Genomic DNA, 19052 nt, shown 5'->3' on the forward strand with positions numbered 1-19052 from the left:
GCAGAAGACCTGTGTTTGAGACCTTGCTCTACTACTTACAAATCTAGAGTAGTAGGTTGAAATGGAGGTAATCTGGCTTAACACTGTCCTCCTGCTGCCATGCAATATGTAAAGTCCCCTACTGCCTGCTAGAAAAGGACAATCAAATTCTGATTGAAACCTTCAGAACCAAGGACTCACTCCCTATCCAGGTTAGCCATGACACATTACTTGACTACTCTATGCCTCAGTTTCTCATCTGTTAGAATGATGGCAAATAATATGTACATTAGAAGCTTGTTGTGAACATCAAAAGGAAGAATGATTGTGAATCTGTTAGGCACCCTAAGACTTTAATATTCTTTTCATTAGGGTCAAGGAACATCATTGCAGAGTAGAAATAAGATTGGCAGTCTTTCAAAAGGGGCATCAGTCCTTCCGATTAATATTCAGGGTTGATTTCCTTTAAGATTGACTGATTTGATCTCCTTACTGTCTAATGGACTCTCAAGAGTCTTCTCTAGAACCACAGAAAGAGCCAACTCATTGGAAAAGACCCTGATGCTGGGAAAGATTGATGGCAAGAGGGAAAGGGAGTGACAGAGGATGAGATGGTTGGATGACACCACTGACTCAATGGATGTTAGTTTGAGCAAAATCTGGGAGATAGCAAAGGGCAGGGAAGCCTGGTGTGCTTCAGTCCCTGGGCTCACAAAGAGTCAACATAACTTAGTGACTGAACAACAACAACAAAAGGGGCAAGAGAAGTTTCTTCTCCCATCTTGTGATACATGTGTGCAGGGGATGGGTGGCTATGTATCAATCACCAGAGCTGAGATGAGAAGCAGAAGGTGGAGCTTACATTATTCTTGGGAATGGAGCTAAAGGGGATTTTCATAGCTTGGTGGGCTGGGGATCAGGGTGGGGAGAAGAGAAGCTGTGCTGTCAGCTTTCAGCACCCACAGAGATGCACCTGTGCTGACTGCTAGACTGTGACAAAGAGAGGTATGGCAGCTGGAACTTGTCTACAGGGAACTGACTGTAGGCTCATGTACCAGGTCTGGCACACTGCCAAAGGTTTGAAACTTTTTGACTGACACATGGATCCCTGCCTTTGCCCAGAGGCATGCTGCCACATCAAGTTACCAAATGTTTGTGGCAACCAGAGTGTAGACTCAGGTTATCAGTTACTAGAGTGTAGACTCAGGTTATAAGTTACTAACGACTGTCTGATTGTATTCTCAACATCTCTGTCAACAGGATAAAGGAAAGGAAGGAAGAGGAAAGTAGTTCTGAAGGAAACATCCTTAGAGCTCACCCCAAAGCTCCTGTGTTTGAGAAATATGATACATAGCCCCTCCCTATCACATTCTGAGCCTACCTAACAAATACAGATTTCTATCACTACTTTTAGGGTGCTGACAGGCTGACCCCTGATGCCACTGGATGTACCCAGTGCATCAGAAATAAGAGGGATCAGTGCAAACAGTATTAATTGAAGCCTAGGAATACTTGGTCATGTTACTGATGCATCTTAAGTCTGGGAGCATGAAGCAGTGAGTAGCATGAGAATAGCTTTAGACACTTAATGCCATGAATCAACTAGCATGTACCCAGTCCTTTTCTGGACATAGTAGATTACTAAGAAAAAAGTCTCACTCCTGGCCTCCAGGAGACTCCCTCCATGGGACTATGTCTCAAGAGGGACAGTTCATCATAGCAGGCAAGGTTCTGCACTACAAAAAATAGAAATCAACTCTGATTTAGCCATTCAAGGAATGGCAAAAAGGAAACAGTCATATATGGGCAACAGATTGAGGCCAGCCCTGGGAACATAACCTGAAGTCTGACAGGCTCCAAAGCCCATCCTCTATCTATGTTCATGGAGTAGCAATAGTCAAAATAGTTCATAATTGTGTAAATTTTACAAGTTTACATATTCTTCTATTAAAATCATTATATGTTATTATGATTACTCGATCTGCACAAATAAAGCTTGGAGTACACAGGGAAGGTATTATTTTGACCATTCTCCAGATGAGGTAAATGAGGTTCAGCAGGACTGGACACTATACAGGAACCACGATTTCAAATCAGGGTTTCAACTCCAAATCTGATATTCTTTTCCTTATATGTGTCACAGATCCCTCTGACTATATAAGTAAAGGAGTTGACCCACTTGGTGCTGATCCCAAGAATCATAATTAGGAGAAAACAACTATAGGAAGACAGATGACACAAAAAAGAAGGTCCTAGCTAAAAGGTTCATCATAGAGGACTGCTTCAAGAATGAGTGAGCTCCTCAACACCAGGGAATAAAGACTGAATATTGCTTGCTGGGAACAGAATGGAGTATTTGTCTGAGTCTCTTAAAATAGCACTTCCTGTAATTGGCCTTTCCAATCAAGACTGGCCTTAAAATACCTACTCAGTGTTTCAAGCATCCCAGAAACAGAGGCCAATTATCATTGTTTCCCTGACTTCAGTCCACCTAATTAACTTCTCCACAAATTAGTGGGTGGTTTTCTGTGCCTTTTTCTCTGAGCTGAACCATCTGTTTCTTCTTAGCCTCTCCTCTAGGATCAACAAGCTTGTCTGACACCTTTTTGTTTTCCTTTTTCCTGATTATTGTCTTTGTAACTTTACCTGTGGAACGGTTCTCATATAAGATATTGCTGTCATCTCTCCCTCTTGTTTCCTCTTTGCTCCCTTTAACATACTCAGAATTACTCCCAGCTCTAATTATCTCTACCCACTCCCCAAGCCATCCTAGAGCTCCACAACATGGTCTCAAGGTTTCACAAATAGTAATTTCCTCTTCAGCACATTCACATATTTCTCCCACACCTCCACTCTGACTTTTAGACTCCCCTAGTATCCTCACACTAGTTACCTGAGGTGATTAGGTAAAGAATTCTTCCCAAATTTGACATGGGGAAACTAAGGCCCCAAGGAGGAAGGATGAGCAAGTTCCTCTAGCATTTGAATTGGCAAGTTTTTTCTGTGATGGACTGGATTCTAAATATGTTAAGTTTCAGGGCCACTGTGGTCCTTATCATTCCTTCTCCTCTTTCTCATCTTTCTCTTTCAACACTTTAAAAAGTGAAAATCATTCTTCCCTAAGGGCCTTTCAAAGACAGGCTCCTGACTGCATTTTGCCCAAACTTGGCAATCTATCAACATCTGCTATAAAGAATTCTTCCCATCTAGTATTTAAAAATCTTTACTTTCAAGGAGTTCTCCTCAACATCTAACTCTTGTTTCCACTGTGTATTTTAAGACAATTCAACCTTGGTAAAAATTTTCTGTAAAAGGTTTGTTTTTGTTGGTGCTATTTTCCAAAGTGCTCATGAAAGTTTGTTCCTGAACTGTGAAAGACTCTGGGATTCTTGGCCTCTAGAGGAGAGGAATTCAATCCAGGGCCGGTGACAAGGCTTGATTGCTCAGAGATTTTGTGTAATAAAGTTTTATTAAAGTATAAAAGAAATAGAGAAAGACATAAACATCCGAAGGGTGCAGAAAGAGTGCTTTTCTGCTAGACTTTAACAATATGTTATATACCTGTCAGTAGGCTGTTAATTAGAGAAAGGAGATGTGTCAAAAGTCAGAGTGGCACCAGGCCCCTCACCCACAACATGCATTTTGAGATAACATTGGCACCAGGTGAGTCATTCCCAGCCATAAAATGATTTACATGAATCTTGAAGAAAGACAGGTTTCCCACTCTCTGATATAAATCACAGCAGGATCCTCTATGACCCACCTCTCAGGATAATGGAAATAAGAGCAAAAATAAACAAATGGGACCTAATTCAACTTAAAAGCTTTTGCACAACTATAAGCAAGGTGAAAAGACAGCCTTCAGAATGGGAGAAAATAATAGCAAGTGAAGCAACTAACAAAGAATTAATCTCACAAACATAAAAGCAGCTCATGCAGCTCAATTCCAGAAAAATAAGAGACCCAATCAAAAAATGGGCCAAAGAACTAAACAGACATTTCTCCAAAGAAGACATACAGATGGCTAACAAACACATGAAAAGATGCTCAACATCACTCATTATCAGAGAAATGCAAATCAAAACCACAATGAGGTACTATCTCACGCCAGTCAGAATGGCTGCTATCAAAAAGCCTACAAAAAATAAATGCTGGAGAGGGTGCAGAGAAAAAGAAGCCCTCTTAAACTGTTGGTGGGAAATGCACACTAGCACAGCCACTATGGAGAACAGTGTGGAGATTCCTTAAAAATCTGGAAATAGAACTGCCATACGACCCAGCAATCCCACTGCTGGGCATACACACCGAGGAAACCAGAATTGAAAGAGACATGTGTACCTCAATGTTCATTGCAACACTGTTTATAATAGCCAGGACATAGAAGCACCCTAAATGTCCATCAGCAGACAAATGGATAAGAAAGCTGTGGTACATATACACAATGGAATATTACTCAGCCATTAAAAAGAATACATTTGAATCAGTTCTAATGAGGTGGATGAAACTAGAGCCTATTATACAGAGTGAAGTAAACCAGAAAGAAAAAACACCAATACAGTATACTAACGCATATATATGGAATTTAGAAGGATGGTAACGATGATCCTATATGCAAAACAGCAAACGAGACACAGATATAAACAGTCTTTTGACTCTGTGGGAGAAGGCGAGGGTGGGATGATTTGAGAGGGTAGTGTTGAAACTGTGTATATTATATTCTGTGAAGTGGATCACCTGTCCAGTTTTGATGCATGAGACAGGGTGCTCAGGGCTGATGCACTGGGATGACCCTGGGGGATGGGATGGGCAGGGAGGTGGGAGGGGGCTTCAGGATGGGGAACACATGTGTGCCCGTGGCTGATTCATGTCAATGTATGGCAAAACCCACTACAATATTATAAAGTAATTAGCCTCCAATTAAATCAATAAATTAATTTAAAAATTAAAAAAAAATAAAAGAAAAGAAAGATTTTCAAGTAAATATATAGTTTCATTAACAGATTAGGAGAACAATGTATGAGTAAAGCATACAGGTTTTTTTTTTTTTTTTTTTTTTAATTTTTTTATTAGTTGGAGGCTAATTACTTCACAACATTTCAGTGGGTTTTGTCATACATTGATATGAATCAGCCATAGATTTACACTTATTCCCCATCCCGATCCCCCCTCCCACCTCCCTCTTCACCCGACTCCTCTGGGTCTTCCCAGTGCACCAGGCCCGAGTACTTGTCTCATGCATCCCACCTGGGCTGGTGATCTGTTTCACCATAGATAGTATACATGCTGTTCTTTTGAAACATCCCACCCTCACATTCTCCCACAGAGTTCAAAAGTCTGTTCTGTATTTCTGTGTCTCTTTTTCTGTTTTGCATATAGGGTTATCATTACCATCTTTCTAAATTCCATATATATGTGTTAGTATGCTGTAATGTTCTTTATCTTTCTGGCTTACTTCACTCTGTATAATGGGCTCCAGTTTCATCCATCTCATTAGGACTGATTCAAATGAATTCTTTTTGACAGCTGAGTAATATTCCATGGTGTATATGTACCACAGCTTCCTTATCCATTCATCTGCTGATGGGCATCTAGGTTGCTTCCATGTCCTGGCTATTATAAACAGTGCTGCAATGAACATTGGGGTGCACGTGTCTCTTTCAGATCTGGTTTCCTCAGTGTGTATGCCCAAAAGTGGGATTGCTGGGTCATATGGCAGTTCTATTTCCAGTTTTTTAAGGAATCTCCACACTGTTTTCCATAGTGGCTGTACTAGTTTGCATTCCCACCAACAGTGTAAGAGGGTTCCCTTTTCTCCACACCCTCTCCAGCATTTATTGCTTGTAGTCTTTTGGATAGCAGCCATCCTGACTGGCGTGTAATGGTACCTCATTGTGGTTTTGATTTGCATTTCTCTAATAATGAGTGATGTTGAGCACCTTTTCATGTGTTTGTTAGCCATCTGTATGTCTTCTTTGGAGAAATGTCTGTTTAGTTCTTTGGCCCATTTTTTGATTGGGTCATTTATTTTTCTGGAATTGAGCTTCAGGAGTTGCAGAGAAATTAAGGAAACAATACCATTCACCATTGCAACAAAAAGAATAAAATACTTAGGAGTATATCTACCTAAAGAAACAAAAGACCTATACATAGAAAACTATAAAACACTGATGAAAGAAATCAAAGAGGACACAAACAGATGGAGAAACATACCGTGTTCATGGATTGGAAGAATCAATATTGTCAAAATGGCTATTCTACCCAAAGCAATCTATAGATTCAATGCAATCCCTATCAAGCTACCAACGGTATTTTTCACAGAACTAGACCAAAGAATTTCACAATTTGTATGGAAATACAAAAAACCTCGAATAGCCAAAGTAATCTTGAGAAAGAAGAATGGAACTGGAGGAATCAACCTGCCTGACTTCAGACTCTACTACAAAGCCACAGTCATCAAGACAGTATGGTACTGGCACAAAGACAGAAATATAGATCAATGGAACAAAATAGAAAGCCCAGAGATAAATCCACGAACCTATGGACACCTTATCTTTGACAAAGGAGGCAAGGATATACAATGGAAAAAAGACAACCTCTTTAACAAGTGGTGCTGGGAAAACTGGTCAACCACTTGTAAAAGAATGAAACTAGAACACTTTCTAACACCATACACAAAAATAAACTCAAAATGGATTAAAGATCTAAATGTAAGACCAGAAACTATAAAACTCCTAGAGGAGAACATAGGCAAAACACTCTCTGACATAAATCACAGCAAGATCCTCTATGAACCACCTCCCAGAATATTGGAAATAAAAGCAAAACTAAACAAATGGGATCTAATGAAACTTAAAAGCTTTTGCACTACAAAGGAAACTATAAGTAAGGTGAAAAGACAGCCGTCAGATTGGGAGAAAATAATAGCAAATGAAGAAACAGACAAAGGATTAATCTCAAAAATATACAAGCATACAGGTTTTTTGAGCCCTTATCGGTTCTGAGTCTTAAGTGGAACCACCTTGAAGAAAGACAGTCTAGCATAAATATACAGTTCACTAACATGGCTTAAGAAAAACATTTCCATAAGAAAAACACATTGATTTGCTCAAGGTTTAAGAAAAGTTAAGTTCAGGTGGAGCCAGGTGTCATTATGGCAACACAGAATTTTAAGAGAAATCTCTTTTTAAATTTGTATAGAGAAGGGGGAAAAAAATCTAACACTTGTTTGTTTCCTTCCGCCGCTTAAGAGAGAGATAAAAAATGTCTGACAGTATTTCCTCCGTTACCCTCTCACTCATCTCCTGCTGCTCTTGCCCATTTCTCAGATTTTTTTTTAACTACTCTAAGGTACTGTTGTATTTTTTTACTACTCTAAGGTACTGTTCTTCTAAGTAGGAAGTCAAGAAACACCTGGAGTAACAGGCAAATTTGACCTTGGAGTACAGAATGAAGCAGAGCAAAGGCTAATACAGTTTTGCCAAGAGAACACAGTGGTCATAGCAAACACCCTCTTCCAACAACACAAGAGAAGACTCTACACATGGACATCACCAGATGGTCAACCCATGCATGTTGCTGCAAGTGGCAAAATTCATTTGTTTTTTTGGCTAAGTAGTATTCCATTGTATCTATCTATCTATATCTATACCACATTTTCTTCATTCATGTATATCTCGATGGACACTTAGCCTGCAATTTACATCTTGGCAATTATAAAAAATGCTGCTATGTTGAATTTTGTCAAATGCTTTTTCTGCATCTATTGAGATAATCATTTGGGTTTTATCTTTCATTTTGTTAATGTGGTGTATTACATTGATTGATTCGCTGATATTAAAGAATCCTTGCATTCCTGGAATAAAACCCACTTGGTCATGGTGTATAATCTTTTTAATATGTTGTTGGATTCTGTTTGCTAGAATTTTGTTAAGGATTTTTGCATCTATGTTCATCTGTGATATTGGCCTGTAGTTTTCTTTTTTTGTGGCATCTTTGTCTGGTTTTGGTATTAGGGTGATGGTGGCCTCATAGAATGAGTTTGGAAGTTTACCTTCTTCTGCAACTTTCTGGAAGAGTTTGAGTAGGATAGGTGTTAGCTCTTCTCTAAATTTTTGGTAGAATTCAGCTGTGAATCCATCTGGTCCTGGGCTTTTGTTTGCTGGAAGATTTCTGATTACAGTTTCAATTTCCATGCTTGTGATGAGTCTCTTAAGATCTTCTATTTCTTCCTGGTTCAGTTTTGGAAAGTTATACTTTTCTAAGAATTTGTCCATTTCTTCCAAGTTGTCCATTTTATTGGCCTAGAGTTGCTGGTAGTAGTCTTTTGTGATCCTTTGTATTTGAGAGTTGTCTGTTGTGATCTCTCCATTTTCATTTCTAATTTTGTTGATTTGATTCTTCTCCCTTTGGTTCTTGATGAGTCTGCCTAACGGTTTGTCAATTTTATATATATATATATATATATATATATACATGCAGAGGAATCATATTGGTGGTTGCCAGAGGTAGGGTGTGATGGATAGGAGAAATATGTGAACTGTTTTGCAGTTTTTGTTTGTTTGTTTTAATTAAGTGAATTTGAAAAGAAAAAAGATGGTCAAATCAACTATCTGCAACTAGAAACTTTTAGATTTGCCTTCCTTGTTTGTAGGAGGTCTTTGGCCATATTTCCTCTGGTTTTTCCAGTAGGTCTATGTTCTTAGCCATTTTTCAGGCTGAGGGGTCAGTCTTTCTGTTCTCCTGTGGTTTCAGACTCCAGTTGTCTCTTCTCCTTAAAATAAGACAATTCATCTGCTGAGAATGCTGCTTATCAGGGAAGCACCTGAGACTGTGTATCAAAGTGTGCTGTTGTCATGCTGAAAATGGTCCAGGTTCTCCATTCACTTCCACTTTATGATAGGTGGAGTTTCCATCCTGATTCTTTTTTTTTTAACATAAAGCATTATGCTGGGGACTTTTGGCATGTCTTTATACCATCCTACGGAGGGGGATGTCTTTCTCCCCATTTTATAGATATGTAGACTGAGGCTTGGGAATTGAAAGTTACATGCACAGGATTATGCCCGATGAGAAAGTGACAGAGCTGGGTTGGATGTCTTATGCCTGCAATGCTAATATTTTCAATGAAATATTAGAAGTAGAGGAATCTGCTTTTTATCTCTCCTTAGCAAGAGCAAAGATGAGTGGTCTGAGTAGGGTGAGTCCCAAGGAAGAAATTCATCACTGCTATTATCACCTTTTTAAGGAGGCTTTAAAGCATCAGTTGCTTGTGGCTCTTCTCTACGTAGTGAAATGCCCTATTTATTTTTCTACAGAAAGTGAAAGTTCTAGAAGGCAGTTCATCCCTATCACAGCAATTTGAAGGAAAGTGGGCATTATTCCCTCAGGTCTCACTAATCCCCAAAGCTACTCACTTTCCTTTATATCACTGTCTGGAGTTGGGGGGATCATGAACTACCAGATGGTTTTACAGATTTCTTCCAGGCCTGAATCTCAATCCCCTCTTCCCCTAGAGTACAAGGTACATTGATAGTTCCAACTACCTGCTAGCTTCTAAGTCTTTGTGCACCTCAGCTTCTTATATTGCAAAATGGACATAATAATGGTACCAAACTCATTGTGTGGTTGTGAAGATTCAACTTAAGAAAATGCATAAGCATTCAATAAAAGGTAGCTACTGTTATAAAACATAATCCTAGGAATTGCTAATTGAGGAATATCATGTGCCAGACACTGTTTTACACTTAAAGAAGCAGTGTGGGTGATGATTAAAAAACGCTGACTCTGGCATCAAACAAACTTGGGTCACATCCTGGCTCTAAGTGTAACCTTGGGCACGCCATCTCTCTATTCTGAGCCTTCTTTTCTCCACTTAAAAGAGATTCATAATATTTATTAGCTGTGTGATGAGGAGTGGTGAGATGATACATATAAAATAGTGCTTAGCCCCTTGCTTGGTTCAGAATAAGTGCTAAAGATGTATTAGTTATCATTACTCTTATTATGTTAGCCATAGCTCATTAATGCTGACAAAACTTACATGGTACAGAAAGCTGATTATAAGATTTCTTGTTAATTAGGAGAACTGTATTAAGGTTTCAAGTGAGGTTGAGAATGAGTAACTATTGGTCTAAACAATTCTTATATCATGCAATAGCACCAAGTTAAGAATCAGTGATGAATCATCTTTTGTTATACTACTTAAAACTTCTAGGAAAGTAGTAGGTGCAGAAGAATAGGCATTGGACTTGGCACCAGATGTCCAGTGTTCTTGTCCTTGCTCTGCTACTCTTGCCTGGGGGGCCAGATGCCTTTGACTAAGCAAATGAAAAAATGTCTCTATTGCTAAATCTTACCCAGATATGTGGAATACTTCTGAGTAATATAAATCGGTTCACTCTCCTAAGTCCTGTTGTGATTATTTGAAAATCGAGCCATAGATACCCACTCTAGAGGAATGTAAAAGTGAACTATAGAGGTCTATACACACAAAATATTACAGCAGGAGTCAACAAACTTTCTTTGTAAAGGGTCATATACTAAATATTTTAGGCTTTTGAAGGCCACACAGTCTCAACTGAAACTACTCGTTCTGCTTTTGTGGAACAAAGGCATCCATAGAAAATATTTAAATGAATGAGTGTGGCTGTATTCCAATAAATCTTTATTTACAAAAGCAGGTGGCAGGCCTTGGTTTGTTTTTTTTTTTGTTTTTGTTTTTTTTTTTTTAGAATGACAAATATAATTTATTCATTTATTTTTTTTTTTTCCAGTGGGCAGGCCTTGGTTTGTTGACAGCCTGATTTATAACCTCATTATTGAACATCAGTAGTATGTTAGGCACCTGGTAAATACTGAGAACAGCAAGGTAAACAAGACCTCATATCGGTATTTTCCTGAAAAAGTTCCATTTCTTATGAGGTAGTCAGGCATGTAAATAAATAATCAAAATTCAGGTAAGTGTTCCATTATGGCATGAATGGAGCATGTTTGCTTTGTGACAAAGGAGGTCCCTGTTGTGTGATTTGATGATGGCTCTGCTTGTGCCTTCATATCATTTTGGTCCTATGAATCTTATGATATTAATTAATAAGGATTCACCTCATATATCTCTTTTGTTAATCATAATTATACACTGAGACTCATAAAACAGTGCCCAGAACAAACTGGGTTGTTTTAAAATACATTTTTATTCTATCCATTCTTAAATCTGCCCACATAAGGAAATACAGCTTTGTAGTCTTTGCTTTTGTCAATGGATTTCCTCCAAACACTAAAGCAGTGAAAGAACCAGAGGGGCACAGTGCCTGGTCACCATACTGGGAAGCCTGACCCTACTCTTTCATTTACTACTTACGTTCTGGGAGTAGGTCCTTGGTCTTTGTCATTTTCAGTTACTCTGCTACAACATGAGGGGCCCAGATAAACAGTTTCCAGTATTCTTTCCAGCTCTGCAGCTGTGGTTGGTACATAAATATGTACTGTGCCCTTGGTATACTTTTCTTCTATTTTTTTTTCAAATTGAAATTGATTTCCATTGGAGTATAGTTAATTTACAATGTGTGTTAGCTTCTGCTGTACAGCAACATGAATCAGTTATCCATTCTTTTTTAGATTATTTTCCCATATAGGTCATTATAGAGTACTGAGTAGAAGTCCCTGGGCTATATAGTAGGTTCTTATTAGTTATCTGTTTTATGTATAGTGATGAGGATTCTTTACCACTAGCACCACCTGGGAAGCCCAATATGTCAATACTAAATTCTCAATTTATCCCTTCCTCCCTTTCCTCTTTTGTAACCATATGTTTGTTTTCTACATCTATGGCACTATTTTTGATTTGTAAATAAGCTCATTTGTACCACTTTTTAAAATTATACGTGTAAGTGATATCACATATTTGTCTTTCTCTGTCAGAATTCACTCAGTATGACAATCTCTAGGTCCATCCATGTCTCTGCAAATGACTTTATATCTGAGTAATATACCATTATGGACTTCCTTGGTGGATCAGATGGTAAAGAGTCTGCCTGCAATGCAGGAGACCCAGGTTCAATCCCTGGGTCAGAAGATCCCCTGGAAAAGGTAATGGCTACCCACTTTAATATTTTTGCCTGGAGAATTCCATGGACAGAGGAGCTACAGTTGGGCTACAGTTCATGGGGTCGCAAAGAGTCAAACACAACTTAGCAAATAACACTTAACTTTTTCATTTCTACCATTGTATATATGTACCACATCTTCTTTATCCATTCCTCTGTTAATGGATATTTAGGTTGCTTCTACCTCGTGACTATTGTAGATAGTGCTGCAGTGAACATTTTGACTTAAACTTTCTGTGCCTTAGTATCATCCTGTGAAATAATGAGTGGGTGGACTAGGGGATCTCAAAGTTCTCTTCAGTTTTAGTTATACTTAAAGGCTAAGACTGGATCTTTTCTGGGAATATTATTATTATTATTTTTGAAGAGGCTATGCACTTGAAGCAAATCTCGAGGGGAAGGATTATGATAAGATGGAAAACGGGAAAGTGAGAGTTCTGAGTTTACCTGCCTAATTTGGGAAGGCTTTTTGTAAGAGGGTTATCAGAAATAGTCATCATCTCCCCTCATCTACTGCCCTCCTTCCCAACCATGCCCCACTCTGGGCTATGTATCCAGATGCCTTTTAGGAAGCTTATTCTGTTCTGATATTACCAAAGGAAATCAGGAGACAGGCAGGGAGGAAGGGAGACTTGTGTTGAACCATCATTCTCTCTGTGTAAATCCCTGTTCTAGAAAGGGAATATAGTGTAATGGTTAAGTGTATGGCCTCTGTGTTCATGTTGCCTGGATTCAAATCACAAATATATTATTAGTGGCTATGGAGAACTTGGGGTTTCCCAGGTGGTTCTAGTGGTAAAGAACCTGCCTGCCAGGAGACATGAGACAGGTTTGATCCCTGGGTCAGGAGGATCCCCTGGAGGAGTGCATGGCAACCCACTCAAGTATTCTTGCTTGGAGAATCCTTTGGACAGAAGAGCCTGGCGGGCTACAGTCCATAAGGAGAACCTAGGTAAATCATTTAACCTTTATGCACCTTGGTTGAACTATCTTTAAAATTCAGATGACAGTTTTAACCACCTCATAGAGTTGTGAGATCTAAGTAAATAAAGAGACATTTTAATGTAGTGCCTCATATTTATAAATGTTAGCTATTGTTATTATCATCTTGAGTTGTACAGAAAGCCTACTTGGAGAAACAGAATTCATGGATGAGGGTAGAAATGTGGGACTGAGGTAAGGAAACTTCCTGGCCTGGAAGGCAGGAGGACTAGGCTTCTATTCTTGGCCTGCCACTGGCTTGGCATATGACCTAAGTCAAGTCTCTTCCTCTTGTTTTTTTGTTTTTTTTTTTTTAATTTTGAATTTATTTATTTTATTCATTGAAGGATAATTGCTTTACAGAATTATGTTGGTTTCTGCCAAACAGCTACATGAATCAGCCATAGGTATACCTATATCCCCTCCCTCTTGAAGTTCCCTCCCATCTCCCTGCCCATCCCATCCCTGTAGGTTGTTACAGAGCCCCAGTTTGAGTTCCCTGAGTCATACAGAAAATTCTCATTTGCTATCTATTTTACATATGGTAATGTAAGTTTCCATGTTACTGTCCCCATACATCCACCTTTTCCTTCCTGCCCACTTCCATGTCCATTAATCTGTTCTCTATGTCTGCGTCTCCATTGCTGCCCTGCAAATACTTTCATCAGTACCATCTTTCTAGATTCCATATATATGTGTTAGTATATGATATTTGTTTTTCTCTTTCTGACTTACTTCACTCTGTATAATAGGCTCTAAGTTCATCCACTTCATTTGAACTGACTCAATGGGTCCCATTTTATCACTGAGTAATATTCCATTGTATATATGTACCACAGCTTCTTTATCCATTCATCTGTTGATGGACATCTAGGTTGCTTCCATGTTCTAGCTATTGTAAATAGTGCTGTAATGAACATTGGAGTGCATGTGTCTTCAATTTTGGTTTCCTCAGGGTATATGCCTAGCAGTGGGATTGCTGGGTCATACAGTGGTTTTAATCCCTAGTTTTTAAAGGAATATCCATACTGTCTTCCATAGTGGCTGTATCAATTTCTATTCCCACCAACAGTGCAACAGGTTTCCCTTTTCTCCAAACCCTATCCAGCATTTATTGTTTGTAGACTTTTTTGATGATGGCCATTCTGACTGGTGTGAGGTGATACCCTGTTGTAGTTTTGATTTGCATTTCTTTAATAATGAGCAATGTTGAGCATCTTCTCATCTGTTTGTTAGCCATCTGTATGCCTTCTTTGGAGAAATGTCTGTTTAGGTCCTTTTTCCCACTTTTTGATTGGGTTGTTTGTTTTTCTAGTATTGACTTGTATGAGCTGCTTGTATGTTTTGGAAACTAATCCTTTTTCAGTTGTTTCAAGTCCCTTCCTCTTTTCGGTCTCATTTTCCCAAAATAGATAATCTCACTGATCAAATGAACATTTTGTGAGTCAAACAGATTCTGCACAGTCTGTGCTCAAAAGTATAGGAAAGACACAGATTAAAGACATACTTCAGGTCAAGTGAAGTTAACTCTGCAGACCAAACCAGAGGAAGAGGAACAAACAGACCCTGAGCTAGTAACCTGACACCTGGGACAACCATCAAAAGGGCAGAAACTGTCTTTAAGCTCTGGGCTCCACCCACTTTCTCCTCTTTTCCCTTTCTTTCCTTTCAGTCTCTTAATATTAACCTGCCTTCTTGCCTCTCTCCCTCTTAGCAAATTCTGTTCCAGCCTGTTCAGGGCAGAGGGTCAAAAAGCACTGAATGGAGAAAGACTTCATCATGAGTGAGCTTCTAGTTCTAGTCCCAGCTACTCTGGGAAACATACTTGAGGTCTCTAATCTCCTTTTTGCTTCCTTGAAGAGGTACATGCTCTACTGTTCTCTCTCTCCTTCCCTCTAAGTTTCTGCTGCCCTTGTGGATACCTCTGTTAGAGCACCTATCAGGATGTATTGTAATTGTTTATGTCTACAAGTCTCTCCCAGTAGCAAGTTATCTCAGATGAGTAGCTATATGTGTCCATAATCTTAGTGGTGTCCAGCTCTTAGCTAAGGGGTCAGTGCTGAGTGGGTGTTTGGCTGGTGAACTCACTTCCTGCTGTTTTCCTGTGTGAATGGAGGAGCAAATGACAGAGAGGGAAGCATGGACTGGATCCTTACCTGCTGCTCCCTTGGTTTTGTAGTTTAGACAAGATAAGTATCTTCTCTGGATTTCTAGAGCCTCTCTATAAAATGAGAGGATCAAAGTGATAGACTTTTTAGATACCTTGTTTTTTTTAACTTATTTTTTGGCTTTTTAATGTATTTACTTAATTATCAATATCTGATTATAATAGCTGTTAAGTTTTGCCCTTCTCAAGTATATTTGCATTTAAATAAGAATTGAAGGATGTTTTGGCACACAGGATAAGCTGTGATCTTCCCCAATCCTAAATTAGTGGGGTCCAAGTGAATTGACTTTTGCTTTACAAAGGTCCTAAAAATTTGGTGGTCCAATGGTGACAAAGTATGAATCATTTATTTGATGGTGACAAATCTGCAAAAAACCTTGTTTGTGGCTTTGTGTAATCTAGCTCTCTCTCTCTTCCCCTCTCTTTGTCTCTCTCTCCTTGTCAGCTGGAAATAACTCACCAACCCTCCCTCTATGCCTTTGTGGCCCCATCCCCTGCTGTGACAATGGAGACTCTCAGCAGCTGTCGGACTACATTCCTCTCTGATCTGGTGCCCAATGGTTACCTGGTTCAGGTCTTCCCAGGCCATCCTGAGGTAGAAGGCCTGGCCAGCGAGGTAGGGCTGGAGAAGTCTGAGCAGTGTGACCAAGGTGATTTGAGCTCCAGGGAAGAGAATGGTCAGAACAAGAAGAAAATCAAAGTCAACAAGATATGGAATTTTATGAGTCGTAGAAAAGGGGCCTCCAGTCAGGGGAAGAGACCCCAGTCCATGATTTTACTGGGAGACACTTCCAGACCATCAGAGTTGAAGCCCAAAGTCACATTAAAAGATCGAATGAAGTCATTTAAGAGGTTGAAGCCTTCAATTGGGGCCTCCAAGAATACTACTTCTAGGAGCAGCCAGGTCCAGGAACCCCAGGAGGTGTCACATATTTACCAGATGAGAAAGGCCCAGGAGGCCTCAAAGCCTTTTCGTTATTCCTACTCAGGACACACTGAGGGCCTGGAGCCCTTCCTTGCAGATGTGCAAAGACTGATGCCCAAGAACCAGAAAGTGTTGGCCTTTGATGATTTTGGCATCCAAGTGGAGGAGGATCACTGGGAAAAAGAGTCCTCTGAGCAGCCTGGTAGGGGCAGGTGGACCAGGAGCTACATGAAACACACATTCTCTGGAGACTGTGAGGCCCCATATAGATCAGCTGGAGACTCCAGAATCCAGCATCCTGAGTCTGCAATTAAGGCCTCCACCTTAGAAGGGGATGTGGAAAGGGGCTACGAGGAGAGCCTTAGGCACCTGCGTCGAGACAAGGCTGTGCCTTTTGGTAGTGTTATCAAGTTCTTCAGCAACGTGGCCGAGGTGGCGCGCAAGTGGCGTGCATTATCCCGGGAAGAGCTGCAGATGAGCCAACAGCGTGACAAGACCTACTTCATCAGTGGTGACAGTGAAGCCCTCATCATAGAGGGTGCCGCCTCCCAGGCCTCCTTCCCACTCAACCTGCCCTGCCAGCCCCCTGAGGTTATGGTGTGGGGCAGTGTCATTGAGAGGTGCCAGCACTGTCACCAAAAGGCCTCAGAAGCCTCATGCACATTTGAAATGAGCATTGAGGGCAAGAAGAATTTGGGCCAGGCCATTGAAGACCCCTGGCCTGCTGCTGCCTTAGTCTCAACCTCCACCTCACCTGTCTTTGAGGTCCAGAATAACCCAACTCCACAGGCTAGGTGCAGTTGTCATTATGGCCATGTCTTCACCAGGGAGAACTCCTCAGAGGAACTTGATGAAGACATTGAGACTGTGGTCAGCGTCCTTAAGGAAGATGACAGTGCTGGACATTCCCCTGAGCTGGGCACCTGTGCCAAGTTAACCACCAAGGCTGTCATGGAGAAGCTAGAAGAGAAGCCTGATGAGATGGAGAAACCAGAGGCCTGCAAGGGGCCCGGGGCATCCATCCAGGCAGGACAGCCCCCGGATTCTGACTTGGATATGAGAACAGCGGGTCCAGAGAGGAAAGCCAGCAAGTCCAGTACTGGAGTCCTGGGTACTCAGGTAAGGTGGGAGCTGACTTTCCAAATCACAATTTGAAACATTCAGAACCCCAGAAGCCAGTTAAACTCTCATGCCTTTCCCATAACCCTACCTTCCATCAGGAATGTCCCAGAACGAATGTTCCCATCAGTCAGTTGCTTGAGAATTGACTCATCCTAAAATACTGGGCAATTTTTGTCCCTTCATTGGGCTGAATGCCTGCAGTTACATCTCAGTTCAAACTTGAACAAAAACTGAAGCTCTGGGAATGCCAGAAGAATGACCAGGGTCATTTAATGATGTTCAAGACAGCCATAGTTTCCTATTTTCCTTAGCTGTGGGGCATTTCCATGGCTTTGCCACCCGATCCTTCCCCTCCAACAGGAGCTGAATTCAGAGACTGGTGTCCAGCAAATCCTCTGGGACTGAGTGTCAGGAGACCTGGATTTACGTCTCAGTTCTGTTCCCAGTTGTCCTTATGACTTTGAGAAGAGTCCTTTCATCTTGTTGGACCTCAGTTTCCCTGTGGAGAGGAAGGGGCTTTCTTGGTGTCTGGAAAATCTCTAGGTATCTTCTGACAGCAACACTCTGTTGTTCAGCCTGAAGAATGTAAGTAGAAAAAAGCCCAATAACCTTCTCCCAGCATCCACTATATCCAACATCTGTCAGGGTACAGTCACATTACATTGTTTTCATTTAATTAAAGTAACCTTGTGAGGATGGAGTGATTATCCTCATTTTACCAGTGAAGAGGCAAGCTGAAGAGGGGTTTAATGACTTATCCAGAGCCATAGATTGTGGCAGAATTTGGATTCAAATTTTCACTTTTGACTCCAAGTCTGGTGCTTTTATCTAGTTGTCTGTAGTATTCCAGGGATTTTACTTGAATGATGATAAGCAGGTGCTCACCATGCCCTTATGCATGGACAAAAAGAAATGTGCTAAAAGTAGTAGGAGGAATGTTGGATAAATATGAGAAGGGACTATCTGGCTTTGAGACTTAAGAATGTCTTTATAAGCAGATATGCTATAGTTTATCCAGATAATTTTAGGGCAAAGTGTTTTTTAAGGGTAGTTAATTAAAATTCTTCTTGGTGGTGGTGATGGGAGTAGTCTAGCCTGATAGTTCTCAACCTGTCCTGTCATCTATCAAATCATACTTTGAGAGAAATTGGGTCCCAGCAGGACAAAAGCAATAAGCCTGCTTTTTCTGGAAGGGAATTAATGTTTATAAATATTTTATCTCTATTTTTATCATATTTGGTAAGCTTTAAGAATATAAAGATTGGCATAATATTATTAGGAGTAAATTTTATTGCAGTGGTTTTAAGACCAACAATCAAACAAGCAAATAAACAAACATACTTAATGATTCCATTAGCTGATAATTGCAGCTGGAGACTGCATGTCTGATGTTACCAGTCACTAGGAAAATGGTCATAGATGAGCACAGCACCTCACTAAGTGGCTGTGTGGACTGGACACAGAGATGCTTTGTAGGTTCTTTAAAAGCACGGACTTTGGAGTCATAAAGGCTTGAGTGGGATTTTCCCTCTCATCTGTGAAACAGGACAAAACACACCCTATATAAGGGGACTTGTTATAGGGAATCAAATGAGCTAGAGTACCCAGTCTATCACCTTTTGTGACACATTGCAGGTTTCCACAAAGTGGTAACCTGCAATTATTAAATTTTGGTAAATTATTAATAATTGTGAACAATATCCAGTCAGGAAAACAATTCAAAACAGTACTGCAGCTGGTTAACGCTGCTGAAGGAAGTGTCTGAAGTCAGGAAACT

The 19052-nt window shown here is 40.2% G+C and overlaps 1 protein-coding gene across 7 annotated transcripts in view; it reads left to right on the forward strand.

Moving 5' to 3' along the window:
- ARHGEF9 (Cdc42 guanine nucleotide exchange factor 9) overlaps positions 1 to 19052 on the forward strand; it is a 435862-nt gene that overhangs the window by 67173 nt on the left and 349637 nt on the right. For 6 of the 7 annotated variants that reach the window (XM_043895128.1, XM_043895127.1, XM_043895129.1 and 3 more), the window contains exon 2: positions 15674 to 17272. The exons of the other annotated variant lie outside the window; for it this stretch is intronic. In XM_043895128.1, coding sequence (XP_043751063.1) covers positions 15734 to 17272 — 1539 coding nt within the window. In that variant the 5' untranslated portion in view covers positions 15674 to 15733. The remainder of the gene's footprint in view (positions 1 to 15673; positions 17273 to 19052) is intronic. 7 annotated transcript variants of the gene reach the window in all.

This window comes from Cervus elaphus, chromosome X (assembly GCF_910594005.1).
Source record: "Cervus elaphus chromosome X, mCerEla1.1, whole genome shotgun sequence".
In the NCBI taxonomy this organism is placed as follows: domain Eukaryota; kingdom Metazoa; phylum Chordata; class Mammalia; order Artiodactyla; family Cervidae; genus Cervus; species Cervus elaphus.